The sequence below is a fragment of the Macaca thibetana genome, chromosome 1 (genome assembly GCF_024542745.1).
Source record: "Macaca thibetana thibetana isolate TM-01 chromosome 1, ASM2454274v1, whole genome shotgun sequence".
NCBI lineage: Eukaryota > Metazoa > Chordata > Mammalia > Primates > Cercopithecidae > Macaca > Macaca thibetana.
In genome coordinates this window covers 59013581-59040593 of record NC_065578.1, presented here as the reverse complement: position 1 = coordinate 59040593, position 27013 = coordinate 59013581, and the positions used below count along the sequence as shown (strand labels likewise).

The 27013-nt window shown below is 34.5% G+C and overlaps 2 protein-coding genes across 4 annotated transcripts in view; one reads left to right on the top strand and one right to left on the bottom strand.

Annotated features, from left to right (window-relative positions):
* LOC126962825 (mitochondrial import receptor subunit TOM22 homolog) overlaps positions 1-19019 on the top strand; it is a 448771-nt gene extending 429752 nt beyond the window's left edge. Inside the window, exon 2 of the mRNA XM_050804365.1 lies at positions 15718-19019. Coding sequence (XP_050660322.1) covers positions 15903-16256 — 354 coding nt within the window. The 5' untranslated portion in view covers positions 15718-15902 and the 3' untranslated portion in view covers positions 16257-19019. The remainder of the gene's footprint in view (positions 1-15717) is intronic.
* Positions 1-27013, bottom strand: part of HOOK1 (hook microtubule tethering protein 1) — a 68998-nt gene that overhangs the window by 35600 nt on the left and 6385 nt on the right. For all 3 annotated transcript variants that reach the window (XM_050804024.1, XM_050804019.1, XM_050804036.1), the window contains 8 exons: positions 25912-25997; positions 19014-19086; positions 14569-14619; positions 13234-13366; positions 11360-11427; positions 9526-9588; positions 6040-6123; positions 2870-3036 (listed from right to left, as the gene is read on the bottom strand). In XM_050804024.1, the coding sequence (XP_050659981.1) occupies positions 2870-3036; positions 6040-6123; positions 9526-9588; positions 11360-11427; positions 13234-13366; positions 14569-14619; positions 19014-19086; positions 25912-25997 (725 nt within the window). The remainder of the gene's footprint in view (positions 1-2869; positions 3037-6039; positions 6124-9525; positions 9589-11359; positions 11428-13233; positions 13367-14568; positions 14620-19013; positions 19087-25911; positions 25998-27013) is intronic.

The window sequence follows — 27013 nt, the reverse complement described above, 5'->3', positions numbered from 1 at the left end:
ACCAGTGCCTCTCAGTTTTAAAGGTTTATGTTAGAAAGAAAGAAAGGCTTAAAATCAATGATCTAAGTTTCAACTTTAAGAGGCTAGAGAAAGAAGAGAAACATAAATCCAAAGAAAGTATAAAGAAAGAAATCTAAAACCAATAATATAGGAAGCCAATAAAGGATGTTTGAAATATTAAGAAAACTGATGAACCTCTAGCAAGAGTGATCAAGAAAAATGAAAACCCAAGCAATATCAGGAATGTAAAAGAGTATGTATCATCATATCTGCCACAGTCATTATAAGGATAAAAAGAGAATATTATGAACAACTTCATGTCGATAAATTCAATAACTTAAATAAACATATACACTGAATTTTAAGGATAAGAAGAGAATATTATGAACAACTTCATGTCAATAAGTTCAACAACTTAAATAAACACATACACTAAAAAATACAACTTACCAAACTGACACAAGATGAAATAGGAAATCTGAAAAGCCCTATGACCATTAAAGAAATTAAATTTGTCAGCAAAAATCCACTCACAAAGAAAACCATAGGTCCAAATTGTGTTACTGATAAACTGTATCAAAATTTCAGAAAGAAATAACATTTTTACATAAACTCATAAAATAGAAGAAGAGAGAATATGCCTCAGTTATTCTATAAGACGTAGAAGTCTGATAACAAATCCTGAACAAGACATTACAAGAGACAAAAGTCAGACCAGTATCTATTATAAAGACAGTTATAAAAATTATTTTAAATTATTAACTGAATCTAGTCATATATAGAATAAAATACGAACAAAGTGGTTTATCTCCAGAATGTAGGTTTTTAACATTCAAAAATCAATCAATATATTAAAAGAATGAAAAAGAAAAACTACACCATCTTTTCAAGATGCAGAAAAATCATCAGACAAAAATCAACACCCAATCATGATTGAAAAAACAAAAACAAAAAACAAAAACCTTTTAGCAAAGTGGAAACAAGGGGAATTTCCTCAATCTGGCAAAAAGCACATTGAAAAACTCTACAGTTAACACCATAGTTGATGGATCCTAATTGCATATGATCCTTCTAAGACCAGAAAAAAGCAATGATGGCTGCTCTTGCAATAAGGCAAGCAAAATAAATACAAGACAGAAATAATGAAAGGAAGATGTAAAGTTCTATTAATAGATTAAATGACTATAGATTCCATAGTCTGTGTTCTTCTAAAATTCATGTTAAAACCTAATCCCCACTGTGGTGGTATTAAGAGGTGGGGCTTTTGGGGAAGTGATTAAGTTATGAGGGCTCTGTCCCCATTAATATGATTAGTGCTCTTATGAAAGAGGTTAAAGGAACCTAAGGATTCAGCAAGAAGAAACCATCTTGGATCCCTCAAACAGACACTGAATCTGCTGGTGCCTTGATTTTGGAGTTCCCAGTCTTCAGAACTGTGAGTGGTAGATTTCCATTGTTCGCAAATTACCCTGTCTAAGGTATTTTGTTAAAGCAGCAGGAATGGACTTTTTAAAATCCAAACAAATTACCAGCTCAATAAGTGAATTTAGAAACTCTGCAAGATATAAATGTTTCAATATATTTAAGATACAAGTTTCAAGATGTAAGATCAAAGTTTCAATATATAATTTTACATCTATCTACAGATTAGCAGCAAATTTTCACAATAATTCTGAATTTGCATTTACAATAGCATCAAAAACATAAAATACTTGGGTATAAAATTATACCCAAGCAGCACTGCGGAGTGAAAATAAATACTTAAATAAATGAGACCACATTCATAGATAGGAACTTTGTATAAGATACCAATTATACAACCCAAATCATAATCCTGAAAAGGTTTTTAATAGAAACTGACTAGCTGATTCTCAATTTTATGGGAAAATGCTAAAGACTCAGAATAGCCAAAACAAATTTTGAAAAGAAAGAACAAAATTGGAATACTTACACTACCAGATCTCAAAAGTCATACTGTAAACACAGTAATTAATATAGTGTCATATAGGCATAAATTTACTAACAGAAATGAAATGAGAGTCCAGAAAAAGATCCCAATTTTAATGGTTATATCATTTTTCACAATAATGTGAAAATAACGTGGCTTATAAGAGAATGTTCTCATTCTTAGGAAGTATGCACTGAAATATAAAGGGGTAAAGAGACATGTGTCCAACTTTCTCTCAAACGGTCCAGATAAAAATATGCAAATTATATGACTATATACAGAGACTGCTAAAGCAAATGGAGAAAACTGGAAAATAAATGTTGAACCTGAGTAAAAGGTGTAAAGAAGTTCCTTGTAGTATTCTTATAACTTGTTTTGTGAGTTTGAAGTTATATCCAAATTAAGTAACAAAAAATGTATAGTACAATTAAAGTGCCTGTCCTCAAGGTCTTCTAGTTCAAGGCTCAGTGGTAAACACACAAAAGATAATCAATCTTTATTAAAGGTAAGAATACATGACTTTGTTAAAGAATATACAAGTTAAAATGAAAAGCATCTACTTGGCTTATGATTTACATTTTTTCCATTTATTACAGGGTTACCTATCCTATTTGGGAAACTTCCAATTCTCCCTAGGTTTCAGCAATCACTCCCTTGAACTCCTATTGGCTTTCCTGTGGCCTTGATTTGGTCCTTAACACGTATTTAAATAGTTTTGTTTTTATGTGTATCTCCCACTTCCTAACTGAATCTTAGCCCTGTGAGAGCAGGAACCACTTATACCATTTGGTATTTTCAGGAGCTTAATCAGTATCCTAAAGATGCTTAACAAAGCTTAGTAATTAGTTGTTAATACTGTGACTTTTTGCTACTAATATAATAGACAGAACTCCATAAAATGATTTCCATTAAAAATGCTACCTGAAGTTTTCTTCCTGTAATTGTTCTAGTTGTAACTGTGCATGAAAATACTTTTTTGCAACCACTGTGTTTGGATCATCAAAAGAGCCATCCAACTGGTCAAGTTTTTCATTCATCATCTCATTTTCAGAAACCAGAGAATTCTTTTCATCTTGAAGTGTAGTCACCTAAGAAACAAATACACACACATAAGCACCAGTAGAAAAAACAAATAAAAACTCTTATTAGAGTCTAGAGTTCAGATTCTAGATCTGACTAAGCCATTAAATAGCTTGGTCTGTCATATTAGATGAGTTCTAAGGATCCTTCTGAATGTGGAATTCAGAGTCTAGGACGTTTAAGTCAAACAAAAGAAATCAAATCAATACACATATGGAGAAAATAGAGTAAGTATATCTTTAAAATGCTATGCCTGCCTTTGTTTGGGGAAGAAAATGTTTTCAAGTCTCTAAAATTGGATGCACAAATGAAACTTCAAAAAATTAATTTGTCTCCCCTTTTAGGTATAAACTAATTTATAGAATGATGTCACCTACTAAGCCAAAATATACACACGTATGTTCAAAGTTATCATGATAGGTTTAGAGTACACAATTGTCAGTCACACATCACATATTCAAGAAATAAGCACATTTGGTTAATGAATCAATAACAAAAAGCTAAGCTGTTTCCATTTGCACATTTAAACTGTTTGCTTATGATTTAAAATGAATAAAAACATCTTAGTATAGAACCACATCAATATCAATACCTGGAGCAACTTTTTTTACTCATATTTTTAAAACATGCGTGATTTTCTCTCCTGGTTCTACTTCTTTTCCATTTAAAAACATCTTTAAAAATGCATAGCTAAGGCTGTGTCTTTTCATAAGGCCAGAAGTTTTACATATGATTAAGAATTAGTTTGAAAAACCATTGATTAACCTTTTCTGATTTCCAATGTATTACTGAACAAGTTTGCTATCCATATTTTCAAAACATGTAATTCAATCCAGTTATGTAAATATGACTACACGTTGACACAAAGAATAGGAAATTAACATCAAATGATTGCCCTGAACATAGTATATAGGCAAGTTACTGTCTTCTAAATGAGAAATACAAAGTCTGGGAAACTGTTCCTGGGCAGACAATATAAAGAAATAACTTTCTGTTCCTAAATTCAATGCATGCACCCATGCCTATTATGTAAACTGTTTAATGACTACTATTACCTGCCATGCATAATAATTCGAAGTGATTCAGATACAAAAAAGAATAAAGAGTTTCTGCCCTTAAGACCCTTACAGTAGAAATATAAACAATTATGTAAAAGATGTTGAAGGTGCTTTGACAGAAGTACACTATAGGGTAAGGGTAGGGCACAAAGAAGAAAATATCTCATTCTAGCTTGAGTGTAGGAGCTGTCAAAAAATGACTGACAGAGGAAAAACAACACCCTCAGTCATCAAAACTGGGTAGGACTCCCCTAAAACAGAATAAGACCAAGGGCAAATTTTAGTTTTGAACACCTGGTGAATAACCAATCTTGCTCCTATCCATATGCTTCAGTGTAGCTCCAGAGGCATTTCTGGCACAGACATGAGTAAGGAGGGTGCCAGACAGGCACATTCCTTGTTCCCACCCTAGAACCATGACTCAGAGCGCTGGTCAGGCATCTCCTTCAGCAAGCTCTCACGGTGATAAGTTCCATCTGCACCTGCCTCTGTCTCTCTCTGTTTGGGATTTCTGCACTTTTCACCTAAAAGCAGATCATATACCCTTCATTATTTGTTACAAACACATAAATCTTTAAATGTGGAATTTTGTGTTCTTTATTGAATAATAATTTCTCAGAAGACTGTACTTAGATCCTACGAGAGAATGGTAATATCTGAATGGCTCAATCTTCCTATGAAGTATTTTACAGGGTGAATATGATCCTATTTAAAATTAACACATTTCAGGTACTTTGCATGTGTTTGAAGGTGTATGTTACAATGTGCAGTTAGGAAAGGTGTGAAGGAGAATAGATTAAATTTCCCCTACTTGAGACACTTACTTCATTCAAATACAGAGGACTGGTTTCTACAGATGAATTTAGAAGACCTGAATTCCAGTGCTCCCACTGCACTAAGTGACTAGTCACCCTAACCAAGTCTTTTCCTTTTCCTTATTTGCAAATGCTTGAGGGTTAGAAGCATTATCCAGCCCTGTCATTTTAGATATTTACTTCCTTTAGCAAGGATAATACTACCACACCTTCGCTCCTTGCCCTTACACTTTTCAGAGAATCAACTACAAATTTAGCTCATTATTTAAACAAAAAAATGCCATTTACATACAGCATATTACGAAGGTACACTTAACCTTCTATACACCTTTTTCTAGACTTATTGCATAATATGCACATTTGTATTTTGATGTAATAGTAACATCATATGCAAACAATATACATAGCACTTCTGTGCCAGGCTCTAAGTGCTACATATATGAACTCATTTAACGCTCACGACGACTCTGGGAGATATATGCTATCATCACTCCATTTCTCAAAAGAAAAAACTGAAGTACAGAATAATTAAGTAATGTGCCTGCAGCAAATAACCAGCTAGTAATATGACCAGGTGCTGAATGTAGGTAGCCTGGTTTGACAATCTGACCTCTTAACCATTAACTATTCTTGCTCATGCCAAGTTCGTTTTAACATACATGTGCATATAAGATTATAAACACACATGTTCATATATACATACATGTTAGCAAAAACTTGCCGTAAGAGACTACATACATATATATGAACATGTACTTGAATGTATTGGTAGGGGAAGTGTCAGGCACCACTTAATACTTTAATAAATTACCTCTATTTAATATTCACATATACAATATGAAGTAGAAACTTTAATTTTCCCATTTTACAAAAATGAAAAGAGTCCTTATCTAAATAGTTGAAATTCTACAATTAGTAGAGTGATTTTCTCAAAGAAAGTTAAGCCAGCAAATTTCAACTATCAAAGTATTTATGAAATTCATGCTTGAATATTCAAGCCTATAAGAAATCCTTTTAATGTTCCCTCCATAAAGTGAAACCTAATCTATAAAACATAGTGCCAACTAATTAATTACAATAAAAAACTTCTGTAAACTTAAAGAGGAAGTTTTTCTCAGCTCAGGGTTTTTTCCCGTACCTGCATATCCAATTCTTCACATCTTTGCCTCAGCTCTTCTTTTTCTGCTAGTGCTTCCTGAAGTTCTTCCAAGGCTTTTTTAAGCTGAAATACAAAATGTCCTAAATCTTAGTAAATCGTGTTTTGACACAAATATAGAAAAATAGAAAAAATATACTCTTCTCACAACACACATATACACTGATATGGGAAATTATTTTTTAAATTTACCTATTAACAAATGAGTCTTACAACAAAAAAAGAGAATTTTAGGCCAATGTCCCTGATGAACATTGATGTGAAAATCCTCAACAAAATACTGGCAAACCGAATCCAGCAGCACATCAAAAAGCTTATCCACCACGACCAAGTCGGCTTCATCCCTGGGATGCAAGGCTGGTTCAACACACACAAATCAATAAACATAATCCATCACATAAACAGAACCAATGACAAAAACCACATGATTATCTCAATAGATGCAGAAAAGTCCTTTAACAAAATTCAACAGCCTTTCATGCTAAAAACTCTCAAAAAACTAGGTATCAGTGGAACATATCTAAACATTAAGAGCTATTTATGACAAACCCACAGCCAATATCATACTGAATGAGCAAAACCTGGAAGCATTCCCTTTGAAAACCGGCACAAGACAAAGATACCCTCTCTCACCACTCCTATTCATCATAGTATTGGAAGTTCTGGCCAGGGCAATCAGGCAAGAGAAAGTAATAAAGGGTATTCAAATAGGAAGAGAGGAAGTCAAATTGTCCCTGTTTGCATGATTGTATATTTAGAAAACCCCATCATACCAGCCCAAAATCTCCTTAAGCTGATAAGCAACTTCAGCAAAGTCTCAGGATACAAAATCAATGTGCAAAAATCACAAGCATTCCTATACACCAATAACAGACAAACAGAGAGCCAAATCATGAGTGAACTCCCATTCACAATTGCTACTAAGAGAATAAAATACTAGGAATACAACTTACAAGGAATGTGAAGAACCTCTTCAAGGATAACTACAAACTACTGCTCAAAGAAATAAGAGAGGACACAAACAAATGGAAAAACATTCCATGCTCATGGATAGGAAGAATCAATACCATGAAAATGGCCTTACTGCCCAAAGTAATTTATAGATTCAATGCTATCCGCATCAAGCTACCACTGACTTTCTTCATGGAACTGGAAATGACTACTTTAAACTTCATATGGAACCAAAAAGAGCCCACATAGCCAAGACAATTGTGGGCAAGAAGAACAAAGCAGGAGGCATCACGTTACCTGACTTCAAATTTTACTACAAGGCTACAGTAACAAAAACAACATGGTACTGGTACCAAAACAGATATATAGACCAATGGAACAGAACAGAGGCCTCAGAAATAACACCACACATCTACCACCACCTGATCTTTGATAAACCTGACACACACAAGCAATGGGGAAAAGATTCCCTATTTAATAAATGGTGTTGGGAAAACTGGCTAGCCATATGCAGAAAACTGAAACTGGACCCCTTCCTTACACCTTATACAAAAATCAACTCAAGATGGATCAAAGACTTAAAGGTAAGACGTGGGACCATAAAAATCCTAGAAGAAAACCTGGGCAATGCCATTCAGGACATAGGTATGGGCAAGGACTTCATGCCTAAAACCCAAAAGCAATGGCAACAAAAGCCAAAATTGACAAATAGGATGTAATTAAACTAACGAGCTTCTGCACAGCCAAAGAAACTATCATCAGAGTGAACAGGCAACCTACAGAATGGAAGAAAATTTTTGCAATCTATCCATCTGACAAAGGACTAATATCCAGAATCTACAAAGAACTTAAACAAGTTTACAAGAAAAAAGCAAACAACCCCATCAAAAAATGTGCAAAGGATATGAACAGACACTTCTCAAAAGATGACATTTATGCAGCCAACAGACATATGAAAAAATGCTCATCATCACAGGTCATTAGAGAAATGCAAATCAAAACCACAATGAGATACCATCTCACACCAGTTAGAATGGCGATCATTAACAAGTCAGGAAACAACAGATGCTGGAGAGGTTGTGAAAAATACGAATGCTTTTACACTTTTGTTGGGAGTGTAAATTAGTTCAACAATTCTGGAAGACAGTGTGGCAATTCCTCAAGGACCTAGAACTAGAAATACCATTTGACCCAGCAATCCCATTACTGGGCATATACCCAAAGGATTATAAATCATTCTACGATAAAGATACATGCACATGTATGTTTATTGCGGCTCTATTCACAATAGCAAAGACTTGGAACCAACCCAAATGTCCATCAAAGATAAACTGGATTAAGAAAATGTGGCACATACACACCATGGAATACTATGCAGCCATAAAAAAGGATGAGTTCATGTCCTTTGCAGGGACATGGATGAAGCTGGAAACCATCATTCTCAGCAAACTATTGCAAGATCAGAAAACCAAACATCACGTGTTCTCACTCATAAGTGAAAGTTCAACAATAAGAACACATGGGCACAAGGAGGGGAGCATCACACACCAGGGCCTGTTGGGGGTAGGGGCTAGGGGAGGGATAATATTAGGAGAAATACCTAATGTAAGTAACGGGTTGATGAGTGCAGCAAACCACTATGACACATGTATACCTATGTAACAAAACCTCATGTTCTGCATGTGTAACCCAGAACTTGAAGTATAATAATAATAATAATAATAATAATAAATGAGTCTTAATTTGCTGTCTTTGTGTGAATTATATTTACATGACCTCATTAACATTGAAGGCTATGGTCCCACAGAAGTAAATTTTATGTAAATCCCTGCAAATTACTTTTACAAGTATTACAGAAGGCATTGTTTAGTTTTATTACAGAAAAAAAGTTTAGAAAAAAACACGGCAAGTTTACATTTAAATAAATTATTTCTTTAAACATTTTCTTTTGAAATACTTCTTGAGTTGACTGGTGACACTCATAAAAGAACATGTGTCTAAAAATATAACAGAAAAAGTACTTAATGCATTTGCCTCTCCTCTTACCCTTTATTCTATAACCCATATTGGATTATAAATGGGAGAAGAGTGTCTTTTCCCCCTATAAAACAGTCCTGAAAGAAAGGAGCCTTGAATACAGGGCCTTTGAGCTGTTTCTTCAATATCAAGTAAGAGGAGAGCAACAGTGAAAAAAATTACATTACTAGATAAATTAAAACTTAGCAGGGTTTGTTTTTAATTGTCCTCTGTTTCACTGTGTAACCATACAGCATGGTCCAAACTACATTACAAGTGTCAGAAAGAATGTTCAATGTCACTTAACCCTTTCAACATGATCACAAAAACCTCTGGAGACCAACACCACTTCCATTCAATTGGGATCTTGCAGAAGAATCAACTAAATTTCATGGAAGAAAATATTCTTGTATATGCTCTTTTTGTAAGCCTTATGAGAGTAATTGGCAAAGAAACCCTAACATTGCTTTCAACATTTTTCTTCCATACTAAATTACTCACCTGTTGCTCCAATTCTCCAACAGCATCATTCAGAGGAAAGCTCAATATTTCTTTACTCATCAACTAGGAAATTAAAATAATAAAATTAAGTATAACAATGTGATGTTTATGAAGTAAAATATATTTTCTTGAAAGGATAGTAAAATGATTTATATTTAGCTTTTCCTTGCCTTAATTTGAGGATTCTTAGAACACTATTCAGATAAAAACTTTATTGGAGGTTTAACTTAATAACACAAATTCAAGCATATTAGTGAGGACACCTAAGTAAACTGTGCTTTAAATACATAGATATATTCAAAATACTTGTGTACTGAAGAATTTCAATACAATTTCTAAAAGACATATTACTGATGAAGAGTGAACACATTAAATAATTTTAAAAGGGATTCGTATACATTGTAAGTTAATACTTTTTAAATGCAGCCTTTTTGAGAAGTCATTTTAAAAGTAGAAGTTACGATTATATGAAAAAAAAATCCTGTAAAATAACTCTTTGAGATGAAAGGCAGATTTACTTATGTACAGGGACACTCTGAATCCAAACTAACAATGCAAACTCAGGGAGTACAGACTACCAAAGTCTTGTATGATGTCTCCCTCTAAGTCATGCCCCTTCCAAACTCTGCTTTTCCTGAGGTCTCCTCTGCACTCCATCTCAGCCTTTTAGGCTAATATTAAGAATCAACACTGTATCACATTAATTCTGAATCCTTCCTGGCTCCACTTACATAACTGGACTAGCTTTAATCCAGCTTACCTGGCTCTAAAACCTAAGTACCACTATATTTGCTCACAGATCTAACATTTTGAAAATGCATATGGTATATATAAATGAAAAATTCAGGAAAGATTGTCATAACTGACAGAAAAAAAAAAAAGAAAAAAGAAAAACTCCTGTCAGGTCAGAGACTGTTTATCCTGCATTTCCTGCTTAGTTGAAGTTATTTGAAGGAAGGGTCCCCAACCCCCGGGCCACAGACTGGTACCAGTCCGTGGCCTGTTAAAACTGGGCTGCACAGGCCGAGCACGGCGGCTCACGCCTGTAACCACGCCTGTAATCCCAGCACTTTGGGAGGCTGGGGCAGGTGGATCACGAGGTCAGGAGATAGAGACCATCCTGGCTAACACGGTGAAACCCCGTCTCTACTAAAAATACAAAAAATTAGCCCAGCGTGGTGATGGGCGCCTGTAGTCCCAGCTACTTGGGAGGCTGAGGCAGGAGAATGGCGTGAACCCCAGAGGCGGAACTTGCAGTGAGCCGAGATCACGCGCCACTGCACTCCAGCCTGGACGACAGAGCGACAGAGTGAGACTCCATCTCAAAAAAAAAAAAAAACTGGGCTGCACAGGAGGTGAGCGGCAGACAAGAGAGCATTATTACCTGGACTTGTCACTGTCAGATCAGCAGCAGGATTGGATTCTCATAGGAGCAAAAACTCCACTGTGAACACTTCTTATGTGAATCTAACGCCTGATTATCTGAAGTGGAAGAGTTTTATCCAAAAACCTTCCCCCCGCCCGCCACCCCGGTTGTATGGAAAATTTGTCTTCCACAAAACTGGTCCCTGGTGCCAGAAAGGTTGAGGACCACTGATTTAAAGAGATTTGACAATATTAATTTATTAACCAGCTTTTAAAATGTAAAGGTACTAAAATTGGGCTTAAAGGCCTTTTAAAATATTTTGGGGGGTAGAAAAGGAAGACCCGCTAGCTAAGGGTAAGTAAGCCTACAACAAAGAGCAAGTTTATAAAAAGAAAAGTATAAAGTATGAAAAGTTTTATATAATTTGGTTTAGGATTTTTATACTCATAAGAACATGATATAACTTACCTCTTGAATAGCAGTCATGACCACATGTTGAACTGACTCTTCCAGTGTCATTATATTTTGAATATGTTCTATGATTTAAAAAAATCAAATCTGAAAAAAATCTACTCTTTACATGTAGTACCTCAGCCATCAAATTAACAGACTGTAAGAATTCATTTACCCACAGATAATCCTTTATGTAAATACATTATTTATCTACCAATATGTCTTCCTTCCTCACCAAGATAAACTGAGTATTGTTAACCAAATGAGTTCATTCTTTCAAGACTGAGATGGTTGCAGTCAGTACCTTGAAATCATTTCAAAAATCAATTAACATGGCAAAGTACAAAAGTGTGAAAACTTTTAAAAAGTTATGTATCTAGGAATCGAATTCCTTTTTAAAATGGGACAAAATTGCTCAACAGTGCTTAGAAGTAAATTATGGAAATATTACATATAATATTAAAATTTGTAGGACACAACAAAATAATCACTCTAAGGCAAAAGTGCCACTTAAAATGTCAGTTATAGCTTAGAATAGGAACAGCTGATTAATTCACAAGAAAAACGAATGAGATAAAAGAGGACAACAAAATTAAGTAGTAAAAACAAAATAGAATCAAAGCCAAAAGTTGGCCCTTTGAAAAAGACTAGTAAAACTTACAAACCTGGTAAGATTAATTAAGCAAAAATAAGTTACAAATAACCAGCAATTAAAATATTAACAAAGCATTAATCAATGAAAAAATAAAAAGAATCACAATTACAACAAAAAATTACTAGATTTATAAATAAATTACTACTTGTCAATTTGCAATTAAATATTTAGAGAAGTTTTAACCTTCCATGAGCTAATGTACATGCTTTTATGAAAAACCCAATATACAGATCTTTAACATTATTCATAAGTGAGAAATAAAAGCCTATAGAGAAGTGCTGGATTGTCCTAGAAAAAAACTTCTAGTAAATAGTAGAGATGGACTAATATAAAAATTATCTGACACCTAGTCACTGTCCTCTCATAAGTGATAAACTACAATTAATTTCATGTATTTTGTTTTATTTTTCTCCTTTCGGAGTTTGTTAGTAAATTTATCCCAACTTCTATCCTTTCTCCATTAGACAATGTTGAATGTTTTCCAAGGCCCTGGCTTGAAGTATTTTGCATTTTGCAAACTTAAGCACTCAACATTATTCTTTCATAAAGGTAGTGTACTAAGAACAAGTTTGGATGAATCATGCAAAACAAACAGCAGCGTCAAAGGTCTCACCACCCAGACAGATTCAAGCCCTCAAGGGAAGGAGGTCTGGGCCTGTTCAGTTCATCATTCATCATTACATGCAACCAAATATGATCCTTTTGTACTCAGCAAAATATGTATCACTGTGTTTGGATATACCAATATAATGTATCAATTCCATTTATATCAATAGACCACTTATCTGGAAGATATATTGGACAGATATGCTTCTGAAAAGAGCAGACTATTATCTGAAGAAACCTGAATTATAAATTAGTAGCTGAATATTTATTTATGAAAACTGAATCCACATAAAGTTCTTACATGTAAAATAGACATAACGTAGCAAATGAATAAGTACAATTTTTATTGAATATCTACTAAATTTTATTTACTGGATATATATTAAACTAACTAAACTAAAATACATTTAATTTAGCCACTGAATATGAATATCAGAATCCAGGTACAAACAGGACACTCAGGGTATGCCACTTTTCAATGACAGAGTTGGGCTAGAATTCAGATCTTCTGGTTTACATTCAGGGTGCTTTCTGCCAAGTTTTAATAGTACACTTTAATGCTAGCTTGTATAGTAATGTAGATTGTTTCTAGAAAGTAGAAATCCTCAAATAATTGAAATTCACTTACCTTGCTTCTTTTCACAGTTGATCGCACAACCTAAAATAAGCTGGAGCAACCTCCCAAGCTCCACTGGATCTGAACATTCAGTTATTTGGTTTAAATCAGGGACAAGTGCTTCTGAAATCTGCTGCCCCAAAAACTACAATATTAAAATAAATTAGATCACTCATTTATGCCGGCCGCATATAATTTGCTACATTTAATATTGTTACAATGAAAAATTATAGATTCATGAAAAAACTAAGATAAACTAACAAATGACAAATCAATAATTATTGATTAAAACCAGGTAGCAATGTTCAGGCAACATTCCAAAATTCTGAGTAACCAACCGAAAGCACTATACTCCCTTTTGGTTTCACATCAAATATCCTTTGATTCCACTATCAGAGAGAAGAATTTAATTTAAGAAGCACTTGGCCTAGTCTATTATGACAAAACTTATTCGTGTCCATTAAATAACAAGCTTATGTTAAGCCAAAGAATATTAATAATATTTTCATATATAATCAATTAACAGAGAAACACAATGTAAACCACTGCACTTTTACAAATGAACAACAAATCTAATGGATTAATTTTTTTTCCTGGTCTTATCTTTTTTTTTCTTATTTTTTACCTGATTAAAATGGTTCTTGGCATTAAAAAAGCTTCAAAATTAGTTTTAGGTATTTAATAAATTGAAAGTTTTTAGAGAGGATTAAACATTTTTGGGAGAAATTACAAGTTTAATTGTGTGACAACTTTAAAAAATAGAAACAAAAATTCTTCAATGGAAAAGTCATTCAAAAGCTGCCCATCATTAAGCAATAAACTCTCATATCAAAAACCCTACTAGAGAACTTGTTATGATGCTGAATAAGAAAAAAACAAACTGTTTTACTAACGTACTATCTAAAGTGACTTTATAATACTACTTTCATTTTGCATTTTTTCCAACTTACTTGTATGAGCATAATCTCAGTTATGTCTTTGCTATTGTTTACACTAGGAAGAAATGTCAAAATAATGCTTTAAATAGAAAATTACTTCAATTAAAGTCTACTTTATAGTATTGCACAAAATCAAATTATATTAAAGATGAAGGTAATTCTACTCGAAAATAATCAATGTGGAGAGTATCAATACCTAAGCAATGTTATCTTACAAATCAATATATCTAAGCTTAAGCTTGTTCATTTTCACAAATGAATATTCCATAAAAATGGCAATAAAACATGTTCCAATTATGACTTACATTCCAGTAAAATATTATAAGCAAACAAAACAAGTGATTTTTCAGTCTTAAAGTAATTTTCACATAGCATTTTGCATTTAAACAAAGTCAGATGTTTTTCATACCTCATGATAATAACTCATAATTCCTTGAAGAACCTTCTTTAAATTACTGGCCTAATGTGAAAAAAATAAGAGATTCTTATTTCAGATTAATAATGAAAGAAAAGTTATGCCAGCATGAAAGACAATAAAAATTCTCCCCTAATTAAAAAGGACAACAAAAACATTATAATAGAGTTCTGTAAATACAAACACACGATGCTTTTTAACCATCAGAGATTTAATCAGTGTTTAGTTAAGTAAGGTGATTTTATTTAAAGTGCGCCACAATGAACCCAAGGGACAACTTTAAAAATTTATATATGGGCATGTCCACCTCCAGTCATGAGCAAGTTAACTGGATTTTGATTTTCTCTCCTGTCACTAATAACTAGAAAACAAGACAAAATACATTAAACAATTGTTTTCAAGCTTTAGACAACAAGTAGTACAGAACTCTGCTTTCTGAAAGAACGAAAACAAACAGAAAATGAGCCCTACACTAGTACAAGCTTTCTGTCTTGAGGCAATTTTCAGACTACAGCGTAGGGAAGTGGAAACCAAACCAAGCCTGCTGTTCTCACTGACTGAAGAGACAGACATCAGAAGTTCGGGAAGGCCTGGGCAGTTTGAATTTGCAGGGCAGACAGATGAAAAGATGGGAGCTATGGAAAAAGCGAGCTCTGGAGATTTGTGTAAAATGGTTCCTTTGACTCTTTGGCTAAATACCAGTTTGCATGCGGATGGGTGAAACTCAATGTTCTTTCCAAAGAAATAACAATCCAGGGAACTATAAACTGAACCATTCCCAAAGATTGCATAGGCCAAAAGATTTTTGAAATTCTCACTAGCCAGAATGAAGACACCACGCTACATGCACAAAGCATTCACTAAAGACCCCAAAAAGGTCACAGTTTAGTAATGGGTCTAACTTAGTCCTAAAGGAAAGAATAACTTTAGCTCTGCCCCCCACCACAGCCAAAAATAGGCCTTTCAAAGATCAAACTGATTCCAAGTACCTTAGCTGCTTGCAAGAACAAAATTCAACACTCCTCAAAAGAATATACTTAATTGGGAGGCCAGGTGGGTGGATCGCCTGAGGTCAGGAGTTCAACACCAGCCTGGCCAACATGGCAAAACGCTGTCTCTACTAAAAATACAAAAATTAGCTAGGTGTGGTGAAGGGCACCTGTAATCCCAGCTACTTGGGAGGCTGAGGCAGGAGAATCACTTGAACCCGGGGGGCGGAAGTTGCAGTGAGCCAAGATTGCACCACTTCACTCCAGCCTGGGCATAAGAGCTAAACTCTGTCTTGGAAAAACAAAACAAAACAAAACTTAAAAAATCAGCACTCAGTCATGGCTGCCGCCGTTGCTGCTGCCGGTGCCGGGGAACCCCAGTCCCCGGACGAATTGCTCCCGAAAGGTGACGTGGAGAAGCCTGAGGAGGAGCTGGAGGAAGACGACCATGAGGAGCTAGATGAGACCCTGTCGGAGAGACTATGGGGCCTGACGGAGATGTTTCCGGAGAAGGCCTGGTCCGCGGCCGGAGCCACTTTTGATCTTTCCCTCTTTGTGGCTCAAAAAATGTACAGATTTTCCAGGGCAGCCTTGTGGATTGGGACCACTTCCTTTATGATCCTGGTTCTTCCCATTGTCTTTGAGACTGAGAAGTTGCAAATGGAGCAACAGCAGCAACTGCAGCAGCAGTAGATACTTCTAGGGCCTAACACGGGCTCTCTGGAGGAATGCCAGGGGCTCTACCCTCACTTCCTGGAAAGATCTAGATTGTTACTGCTGTTTGAGCTGCCTCAGTGGGATAAGTTTGAAATTCAAGTGTTTGAACTGCTGATTATTTGGGATTTTTTTTTTTTTTAACTTTGGCACATTGATCTATCTAAACCTGGTGGGGAGAATTCTCCCCACACTGTCTCATGGAAAGACTCAACTTGCAACTGTGCCCTCCACACTATCCTTACTTCTATCTTCACTCTGATACCAGAGTGCAGCCATGCAGACAGTTATTCCTGCTCTGGCCACCCCACTCCTTTCACCAAATTGCTCCTAACTAGAAGATGTCACTTTCCCCTTGTGCGTAGGAACCGATGACAGTGGGAGGGATGTGCCCCGACCATTAACGATTGCCTTTTTTATTTTTTAATTTTTTTTTAAAAAAGAATGGAACTGTTGGGGAGGGACATGCACGCAATGTGAAAGACAAAATGCATTACACCTATAGTGTAAAGTGGCCACTATGAATCCCTCTGTATGAGAGGAGGGAGGCTGGCTGCAGCTTCAGCCACAGAATGGGGACTGTGGAAGACAGATCAGGAGTTCATTTCCCCTGCACAGTTTGGTTGTTAGACCTGTGTGTGTGTTTAAAAAAAACAGAAGTCAGTGCCCACTTTTTGTATTTAAATATTAAAAATGACTCCAACTGAAAAAAAAAATCAGCACTCAGTAATAAAATTCATAATATCTTGCGTAAAATTAAAAAATTACTACACAGAAAGCAGAAAAATGGGGAGCAAAATTAAGAGAAAACTCAGTCAATACACATGGGCTCAGAAATGAAAGATAAAAGAATTGAGAGACAATGTTAAAACTTCTAGTTTAAAGATGTTCAAGGATTTGAACAAAAACATGAACATAAGAAATAAGTTTTTTACAATAAAGAATCAAATAGAGATTGTCAAACTGGATAAAATCATAAGACCCAACTATTAGGTGTCCACGTGAAACACTTTCAATAAAAAGACATAGGTAGATTAAAGGAATGGAAAAAGAAATACTAATGAAAAATAGAATCATAAAAAATCTGTAGTGGCTACATTAGTATTAGACAAATTTGATTTCAAATAAAAGAATATTACCAGGGATAAAGAAAAGCATTTAATAATAAGTGAATTCATTCAAGAACACATAAGAAATATAGTGTGTAATAAACTTAATAACAAAAATTCAAAATACATGAAGTAAAAAAACAAAAAAAATGCAAAGGAGAAATCAACAAAATCGAAATCATCACTAGAGATTTAAGGGCCCTCTTCAGAGTCTATACTATACCATACATATAGGATAATAAGAGAAAATATCAATAAAGATGTGAAAAATACCACTATCAACAAACTTGACAAATTCTATATTTATATAACAACTGTAGAATGCATGCTGTTTTCATATACACATAGAACATTCACCAAGACAGACCATATGTTCAGTCATAAAATAAGACTCAATAAATGTAAAATAACTTCTCAGTACAGAGCATGTTCTCAGATCTATTAGAAACAAATAAATAAAAGAAAAGCAACTGGAAAATCCTCAAATATTTTGAATTTGAATACCTACTTCTAATTTACTCATAGGTCAAAGGAGAAAACACAAGGGAAATTACCAGATATTTTGAATTGAATGAAAATAAAATAACAGTCTGTCAAAATATGTGAGATATGGCTAAGATGCTGCTTAATATTAGGGGAAAAAGGGATTTAAAGTTGATTATTTAAGTTTCCATCTTAAGAAGCAAGAAAAAGAAGAATAGATTAAGTGAGAGAAAGCAAATAAAAATCAGAGAGAAAAATCAATGGAATAGAAAACATAAGCTAATCCCTTAAAAAATAAATAAGTAAAACTGAAAAATATCTACCCAGACTTATCAAGGAAAATACATTCAAAAGACACAAATAACCAATAGCAAGAAAAGAAAAGGAAACATCATTAAAGATCAGTTATTAGCATATTGTTAGCACAGTAATTCAGTTAAGAACTGTGTATCAACAAATCATATATCCTATATGAAACAAATGTCCTACTTAAACTGACTTAAAAATAGAAAATCAGTTTGGCAGTTTCCTATAAGGTTAAGCACATACTTACACAACTTAGCAATTCCACCCAGAAATTCACCCAAGAGAAATTAAATATGTATCTATCTGAAGATTCATATATGAATGTTTGCAGCTGTTGTATTCACAATACTAAAAAATAATAAAAATTCAAACATCCATCAACAAGTGAATAGCTAAACAAACCATAAAATATCAGTTTAATTAAATACTACTTAGCAAAAAAGAGAAATAACTACTAATGCAGGCAACATGAATGAGACACAAAAATAGTATTACTGAGTGAATGAAGTTAGACAAAAAGGTAAACATTATATGATTCAATTTATACAGAATTCCAGAAATGAACTCCAAAGTGACATAAAAGAGATCTGTAGCTACCTAGGGCAAGGCTGGGGGTAGGGATTAATAAAGAATGGGCCTAAAGTGCATATTTTGGGTTAATAGGACTATTTTCTATTTAATTATGATGGTAGTTACACGAGAGAACACATGTGTTAAAACTCAAACTGTACACAATAAAAAGTACTACAAGTTAATTTGAAAAAAAGATTTGGTTAGCTTAGTGCTAATTTTAGGACCACCGTTTGGATCAAGTGCTTCTCCCATTTGTTCTGCATACCTTTATTCTCCAGTTGTCCCCAACATCCTCTTTAATTCGGCTTAACCAAGATTCATTAAACCAAGCTGCATCACTGAAACAACAATAACAAAAATACTAAAGATGAAAATGCTTTTATTACACAAAAAAAATTAAATAGAGACAACAGAGAAAGTTACTTTATGTCTTAAAGCCTATTCTTAATAACAATACTGAATATTACTTATATAGTAATAATTTATCATATTAAGTTATTTAAGTCATTTGCCTCTTCAGTTTAACAAACATTTACTAAATATTTAATACTAGGTGCCCTGCTGCCAGGAAGATGCAAAAGTCTCAACTCTGAAGAGGTAAAAAAAAACCAACATTTTAATGAGTGTCTACTCTGTATCAAGCACTGTGCTTGATGTTGGTCCAAGTTATTTCATTTAAATATGATGGTAACTTGGCAAATACTCCATTATTATTTCCAGTCTTACTATTTAGGGAATTGAGGATGAGAGAGTCTAAGTAATTTGCCCTGGGTGATACTATTAATAACCCATGGCAAGGCCCAAAATTAATCTATTCAACTGAGTAGAATTAAGCAGAATGAGTTTAAATGAGAAGTCTACAAAGACAAGTTTAGTTTTAATGAAAAGCAAAGTCCCAAATTGATACTGATGGCCAAGACAAAGAATTGCTATACTAAATTTTCGTGTATTTAATAAGGTTTTGAAGAACAACATTTAACTATATATAGTGAACTACATTAACAGACTATATTCTAAACAAACATCTGGATGCTTTCTCTGGGTAAGGAATTGAGATTAATATGAAGATAATTTACCATTTTGACCTTAGAGAAGTACCTATTAAAGGAGAAAAGTAAAAAGCACAAATAACTACACTCAAAGGAGAATGTGATAAATGTTCTAAGGGTAAAACAACTTCAAAATCACAGAATGTTAGCGCTGGAAGAGGTCTTAAAGGTCTCATCTAAATTCTTATTTTACAGGTATGCCAACTAAAATGGGGAAAAATTAAAGAGCTTCTTTTCCAAGGTTGTAATTTGAATTTAAGAATGCAAAACTGAAACCTTTCTGCTCATATGTTCTAAAAGCAGAAGATAACTCCTCTGGCTATGATAACCAAAAAAATGGCTTCACTATTTTCAATTCATTTATTTGGAATTTGTAATCATTTTACTTTTTATTTATAATCAACACATAATAATTGTACATAACCATTTTCTTTTGAGCAGATTAATGTTAATTGTGCTCAACTTTTCCCAGATGCTAAAGCTGCAATTACCAAAACAATTTAAATATGTAAATGCTATACTGATAACAAGGTATTTACTTGAAATGACTGAATGAATTGAGTTAATGAGTCAAAACTGTCCAATTCACTTTGTTTTTATATCAGATTAAGTAATAAAAAGTCCTAACCAAAAGAGTTATGCCAGTTGTGATGTTTAATATTAGTTATGGGTCAACTTGGCTATGCCACAGTGACCAGACACTTGGTAAAAAACCATCTGGATGTTGCTGGGAAGGTATTCTCTAGATGATATTAACATTTAAATCAGTAGACTTTGAATAAAGCAAACTACCCTCCATAATGTAGATGGGTCTCATCCAATCAGTTGAAGACCTTAAGAAAAAGGCTGACCTCCCCCTAAGAAAGAGCAAATTATGTCAGCAGATGGCCTTCCAACTCTAGCTGCTCTTCTTTGAGTCTCTAGCCTGCTGGCCTACTCTACAGAGTTTAGACTTGTCATCCTCCACAATCACATGAGCCAATTCCTTTAAAAAAAAAAATCTCGGGCTGGGTGCAGTGGCTCACACCTGTAATCCCTGCACTTTGCGAGGCTGAGACGGGCAGACCACCTGAGGTCAGGAGCTCGAGACCAGCCTTACCAACATGGAGAAACCTGGTCTCTACTGAAATACAAAAAAATTAGCTGGTCAAGGTGGCACATGCCTGTAATCCCAGCTACTCGGGAGGCTGAGGCAGGAGAATCGCTTGAACCCAGGAGGCAGAGGTGGCAGTAAGCCAAGATCGTGCCTTTGCACTCCAGCCTGGGCAACAAGAGCAAAACTCTGCCTCAAAAAAAAAAAAAAAAAAATCTGTGTGTGTGTGCACATGCATGTATATTGAGACACAGATTATATACACACTCACCCTCTATTGGTTCTGTTTCTCTGAACAACCCTGACTACCACCCCAGTCTTCTAACTGACGCTAAAAAAAATCCAAGTATATGATTCTATGCTATAATTACCTTTAGAAATTGGATCTAGATATAACCTATTTTTCTCTAGTTTTTCCAAGATAATTCCTTTTGTCTTACATTCCTCCTCATCTTCCTTTCTACCTCAAATCAGCTTTAGCCCAGAGAAATACTTCCTAATTTAGTAAAAATATATCTCCTGCTTTCTTGCACACAAATTCACCCTTCTCAAACAACTATAATGGCAGTCAACCTTTTCCACTATTAAACTTGATCTCCAACCTCAGAAACCTCAGGACATCTTTTTTTTTATTTATTTATTTTGTGCTGCAACCTCTACATGTCTTAGAGTCTTGGCCCCCAATAATTAGCTCCTTTTCTTGTATTTCCCAGAATTTCAATAACACTCAAGGGATATCGAATAAGAAAGGGGACACAGGACTAATGAACCAAAACATGGTCCAATTATTTTCTAATAAAACTAAGTAAGAATTACTACATTTTAACTCCATCCAGGATATTTATCTTCAACAATTTTACCAACTGAATTCAGGTAGTAAGAAATACCCACTAGTTACTACAAACAATATAGTTGGGTCACTTCAATGTATACCCAGAACCTATTCTTCCAGAAATATCCAAAAATCTTCTCTATTAACCCATCAAAGTATGGTCTATATTTTGGACAGTTGTGTATAAAGTATAGATAGATGTTCATGTAAGTATGTCCATGGATAGATGTCCATAGATGGATGTCCATACTTACATGGACATCTATGTATACTGTATACATAACTATCTACACTTTATGTCCATACTTATATGGACATCTATCTATACTTTAGAAGCAAATGACTTTCATTTTATTAATACTCCAAAGTAAAAATCTATCAGGATGGTTTCAATACATTTCGATGATTACAGCTAGTTGGGAGCACTGAACTTGGAGTCAGACCAAACTGATACAAATCCTAGCTTTGTCATTTACTCATCATTTAACTTCCAAAAGCAATTTCAACTACTTATACCTCCATCCTCTTGTATAAATTGAAGATAAAAATAACATCTACCTCACTAAACTAGTAAAATTTAAATGAAATAACTTCAAATGAGGTCTAGAATGATGCCTTTATATAGTAAATATTCAGATGTTGGCTATCATGGTTTATCATGTTAAATGCTCAAATATCTGCTAAGTGAATAAACAAATAAATGCATGATTCCTAAGGTCTCTGAATATCCTACATTCTCTGTCTCATTCTTCTCCCTCTTGCAAAAAAAAAGGTTTAGTCAAAGACAACAGGAACAGAGAGGTCCACCGGTACTTAAAGTGATGAAGCTAAGCCTTTCTTTGGAAGATATGGCATGCACTGTTTATAGTTGTTCTGGGACGAATCCTATCTTCAAAAAAGATACGTTCAAGTCCTAACCCCTGTGAACATGATTGAAATAAGGTCTTCATGTATGTAATAAAGGTAAGATCAGGTCATAAAGAATTAGGATGGGCCCTAATCCAGTATGCCTGGTTCTCTTATAAGAAAAGAGACACAGACAGAGGTAAGATGGTCATATGAAGACAGAGTGGAGATATGCTGACACAAATCAAAGAATGCTTGGGACTACCAGGAGTTGGAAGAGGCAAAGGAGAATCATCTCCTAGAAGCTTTGGAGGGAGCACAGTCCAGAAAATAGCTTGATTTAGAACTTCTAGCCTCCAGAACTGTGAGAGAACTAATTTTTGCTGTTTTAAGGCACCTGGTCTGTGGCACTTTGGGTACAGTGGCCCTAGGAAACTAATACAGTTGTATAGTTTTTTTCCCATGTGTTTTTAAAAGAACTGAAGCTTCGGCTGGGCGCAGTGGCTCACACCTGTAATCCCAGCACTTTGGGAGGCTGAGGTGGGCAGATCACGAGGTCAGGAGATCAAGACCATCCTGGCTAACACGGTGAAACCCCACCTCTACTAAAAATACAAAAAAAAAATTAGCGGGGCGTGGTGGCAAGCACCTACAGTCCCAGCTACTTGTGAGGCTGAGGCAGGAAAATGTCATGAACCCAGGAAGCGGAGCTCACAGCGAGCCAAGATCACGCCGCTGCACTCCAGCCTAGGCGACAGAGCGAGACTCGTCTCCAAAAAAAAAAAAAAAAAACTAAACTAAAGCTTCTACATGCATCTGAAAAAGAGAGTATTCAAACTGAAGATAATAATTAAGGAACTGTAGAACCCTAGCAATAACTCCATGGCTCTTCATGTCTAAGTTAAACAGTTTAGACACCACTTTATAAAGATACTACTATTTGGAAAAATATCTGCCTCAAGTAAGTAGAAAAGAACTATTGGTTAAATTTTGCTACTTCCGTAAAAAGCAGAATTTCTCTTCTTACCTTCAGTAAAAATTCTGATGTGATAGGATGTCAGCCACAATAGCCATCAATGCAATATGTTAAAAATTATAACATTTGAGCCGGGCACAGTAGCTCACACCTGTAATCCCAGCACTTTGGGAGACCAAGGCAGGTGGATCACGAGGTCAGGAGTTCCAGACCTAGCTGACCAACATGGTAAAACCCCATCTCTACTAACAATACAAAAATTAGCCGGGTGTGGTGGCATGCGCCTGTAACCCCAGCTACTTAGGAGGCTGAGGCAAGAGAATCGCTTGAACCTGGGAGGCGGAGGTTGCAGTGTGCCAACATCGCACCACTGCATTCCAGCTGGGCAACAGAGCAAGACTCTGTCTCAAAAAAAAAAAAAAAAAAAAATTATAACATATTTAAAGTGCTTTGAAATGTTCAAAGACATATAGTAAAATTAACCTTTTAACCTGAATAAGACATACTGGTCCAACCAGGGAGAAAATGTATGTTTTATGTCTCACTATTCAGGGTCCAGACTTCTGAAAAGTTCCAAAACTGGAAAAGAGTTTAAAAAGAAAAATAAATAAAAAGTAGCCCCTGGATGATAAGGAGGCTCAGACACCTAAGAGCATGTAAAATCGGGTGAATGAAGCAGAGAGAGGGAGAAATAAAGAGAGATATTTAGGGTTAATTTTAGGGCACTGGCCAATTATTATGAAGACAGAGAATTTCTGATTGGCTATTTTATTTTTCCTGCAGAAAAGCTCTTAGAAGACTATAACAAACAAAAGAAAGAAGAAATAAAGAAAAAGCAGAGAGAGGGAAGATCAGCATTAACAGCAAAATCCAACAGATCGTGGAAAAATTAGCTAAAATGTATTGACTCTACTCTAAACATCAGGTCTAGTGCTAGAGTATGGGAGGTCAAACAGCTATATGCGTCACATCATGGCAAAAACAGGTTTCTTTTGATTGTATCCTGGCGTAAAGCTACTAACGCCCACCAAAACATATAGAAAGGACAACTCTGAATGAGACTGTTGAAATGAGTGATGCATACCAGCCTTATATTCATACCAACCACAATGTTGCTGCATCTACACCAATATTCACAACACAGCATGATGAGAAGAAGGCAAGGCATAAATTCTAGTGACAAAAAACAATGATGACTGTCTCAAATCATCAAAAAAGGACTATGTCCAGAATGCTTGGCTCTGATGAATTAAATCATTTCAAAATCAACTCAAATATAAATAAATAAAACATTTAAGAAATATTTTTAAGACAGAATGGGAGTAAGAATATTTTAGAATAACTGTCACCTCCTCAGAAGTTAACATGTTAGTTTTGTCTTTTAAAGTATTAATCATAAATTAACCATTAAATCAGTCTAGTCACAAGAGATCATTTTGAAGATTCTAAATAAGTAGGATTTTTATATCATTTTAATTGTTTTTCTAAGACAGGCATAGAATTTTTACGAACCCATCTAAAGGGTTTTCAATGTAAATCACAGCAAATCTTTACAAGATGATGGTGACAAATAATCTGACTATAAAACAGTGAAGCAGAGATAGGATTCCAGTCTCAAAGTAAGCTAATATAAAGTTGTTATAATTATTAATTAATAAATTGTGAGTGCAGAATTGGCCTTGTTCGTCCTACTTAGGGTACAGCTCGTATTATAGACTGTAACCCTAACCCTTACACAATATTGGTAAATATTAGGGGAAAAATGGATTTAGAATTTTTTGATATTATATGATTACATAAAATGAGTCTAGCCTAAACACAACCACTTTATTAATAAAGTTTTCCAGTATCTGTGACTTCAAATTTCATTCATTCCTCATTTCATTATTGGTGAACTCATAAATTACTACTATTAATTCAGAAATACATTTTAAAATTTAATACTTTAACATTTTTTCCAAATCCAATATTTTATGCTCCAATTATTTCTAAGATAATAATCTCCATGCAAGGATACCTTCAAATGACAACCAAAGAAAACACCATAAGCAATTATATCATTAACTTGTTTCTTTTATAGTTTTAAAATAGTGTGAACATGCTCATAACAAGTTTAAAATAAGTTAACTTGAATAAATAAGAATCCTGATCACATATTCGGTTAAAATGTATCTCTATGAACAAGTCAGGAATAATGAGGTGGTAAACTTTTTGTTCTAGCTACAAGAATGCCTTGGTGCCATATACCTGAATATGTTACTGGGTAAGATAAAGTTGCAATAACCTTTGGAAGTTAAGTCCAAGTTTTCTTCCTTGTTATTTATTGGGTTTACAATGCTTTTCAGGGAGAGTCTGACCACTACTCACATTTGATGAAGAACTTGTGCCATGGCAACTCCACTAGTCAGCTGTTTGACATCTTGACAAGGTGAGGCAGTATTGAATGTCTGCAGCTAAAATGACATAAAGCAAATGATCTTACTGCCTCTTTATACCTACAAGGTAGCATTATAAAATACAAATATAAATTGAAAACAGATTAAAAAAAACCAAACATGGTCCTGTTTTGTTTAAATGTAGACCCAGACAAATAAATGGAACTATGCTAATATGTCTCTATGGCTGTGTAACTTTATAAAAAATAAACTAAACATTTCACAAAATCACGCCTAAGACATTAAAACACATTGATGCCATGCATAAGTAATACATAATTTGGAATAATACAAAGCCAGGTGTATAGCTCTAGTCTTGTCTTTTGTCTATATTTAGCAGAACATCAGAAAAAGAACTTAAAGATAACCCAATATTTGCAACTTAAATTTTCACTTATACCATTTGATACAAAAACAAAGGCTAGAAATGTCCAATCTAAAGCTACTTACGGTTTATCCATGAGCTCTGAAATAAGACAGGACTTCTACTTCCTATCTAAAAATTGGCCTTACATCTTGAAGAATTAAGGTCTATCTACCATGTAAAATTGTTTCTATCTAATTTGGCTTTAGGTATACTAACTTTTCACATATATCTGTTAAATATTCGTGTATACATTGAAGAGAAGTGGAATAATAATCTCTTTTTACAATAAACAAATATGAGATAGAAAAAATTTTAGAAAGCAAATTACATCAGAGCTAAAATGGATTATACACTTTCTGGAAATGTAATCTCAACCTATAAAGATCTTAAATTAAATATACTATGATTGTCTTTTTCCACACATACTCACCCACTTTACTGTTAGCTAATAATTTCTTAGTTTACCATTTAACTATCTTAATCCAATAAAATTCTTTCCCACTATAATTCACTCTTAATGGTTCTGTGTATTTTGAGATTTGGCAAATGGAGATTCAGACATCCATTATCTAACACAACACAGATGAATGATACCAGCAAACTAAACCTAGCCAGTTACTTTCAAAGCACACAGAGTCACTTTACTAAGTTCCTACTCTATGTGAGA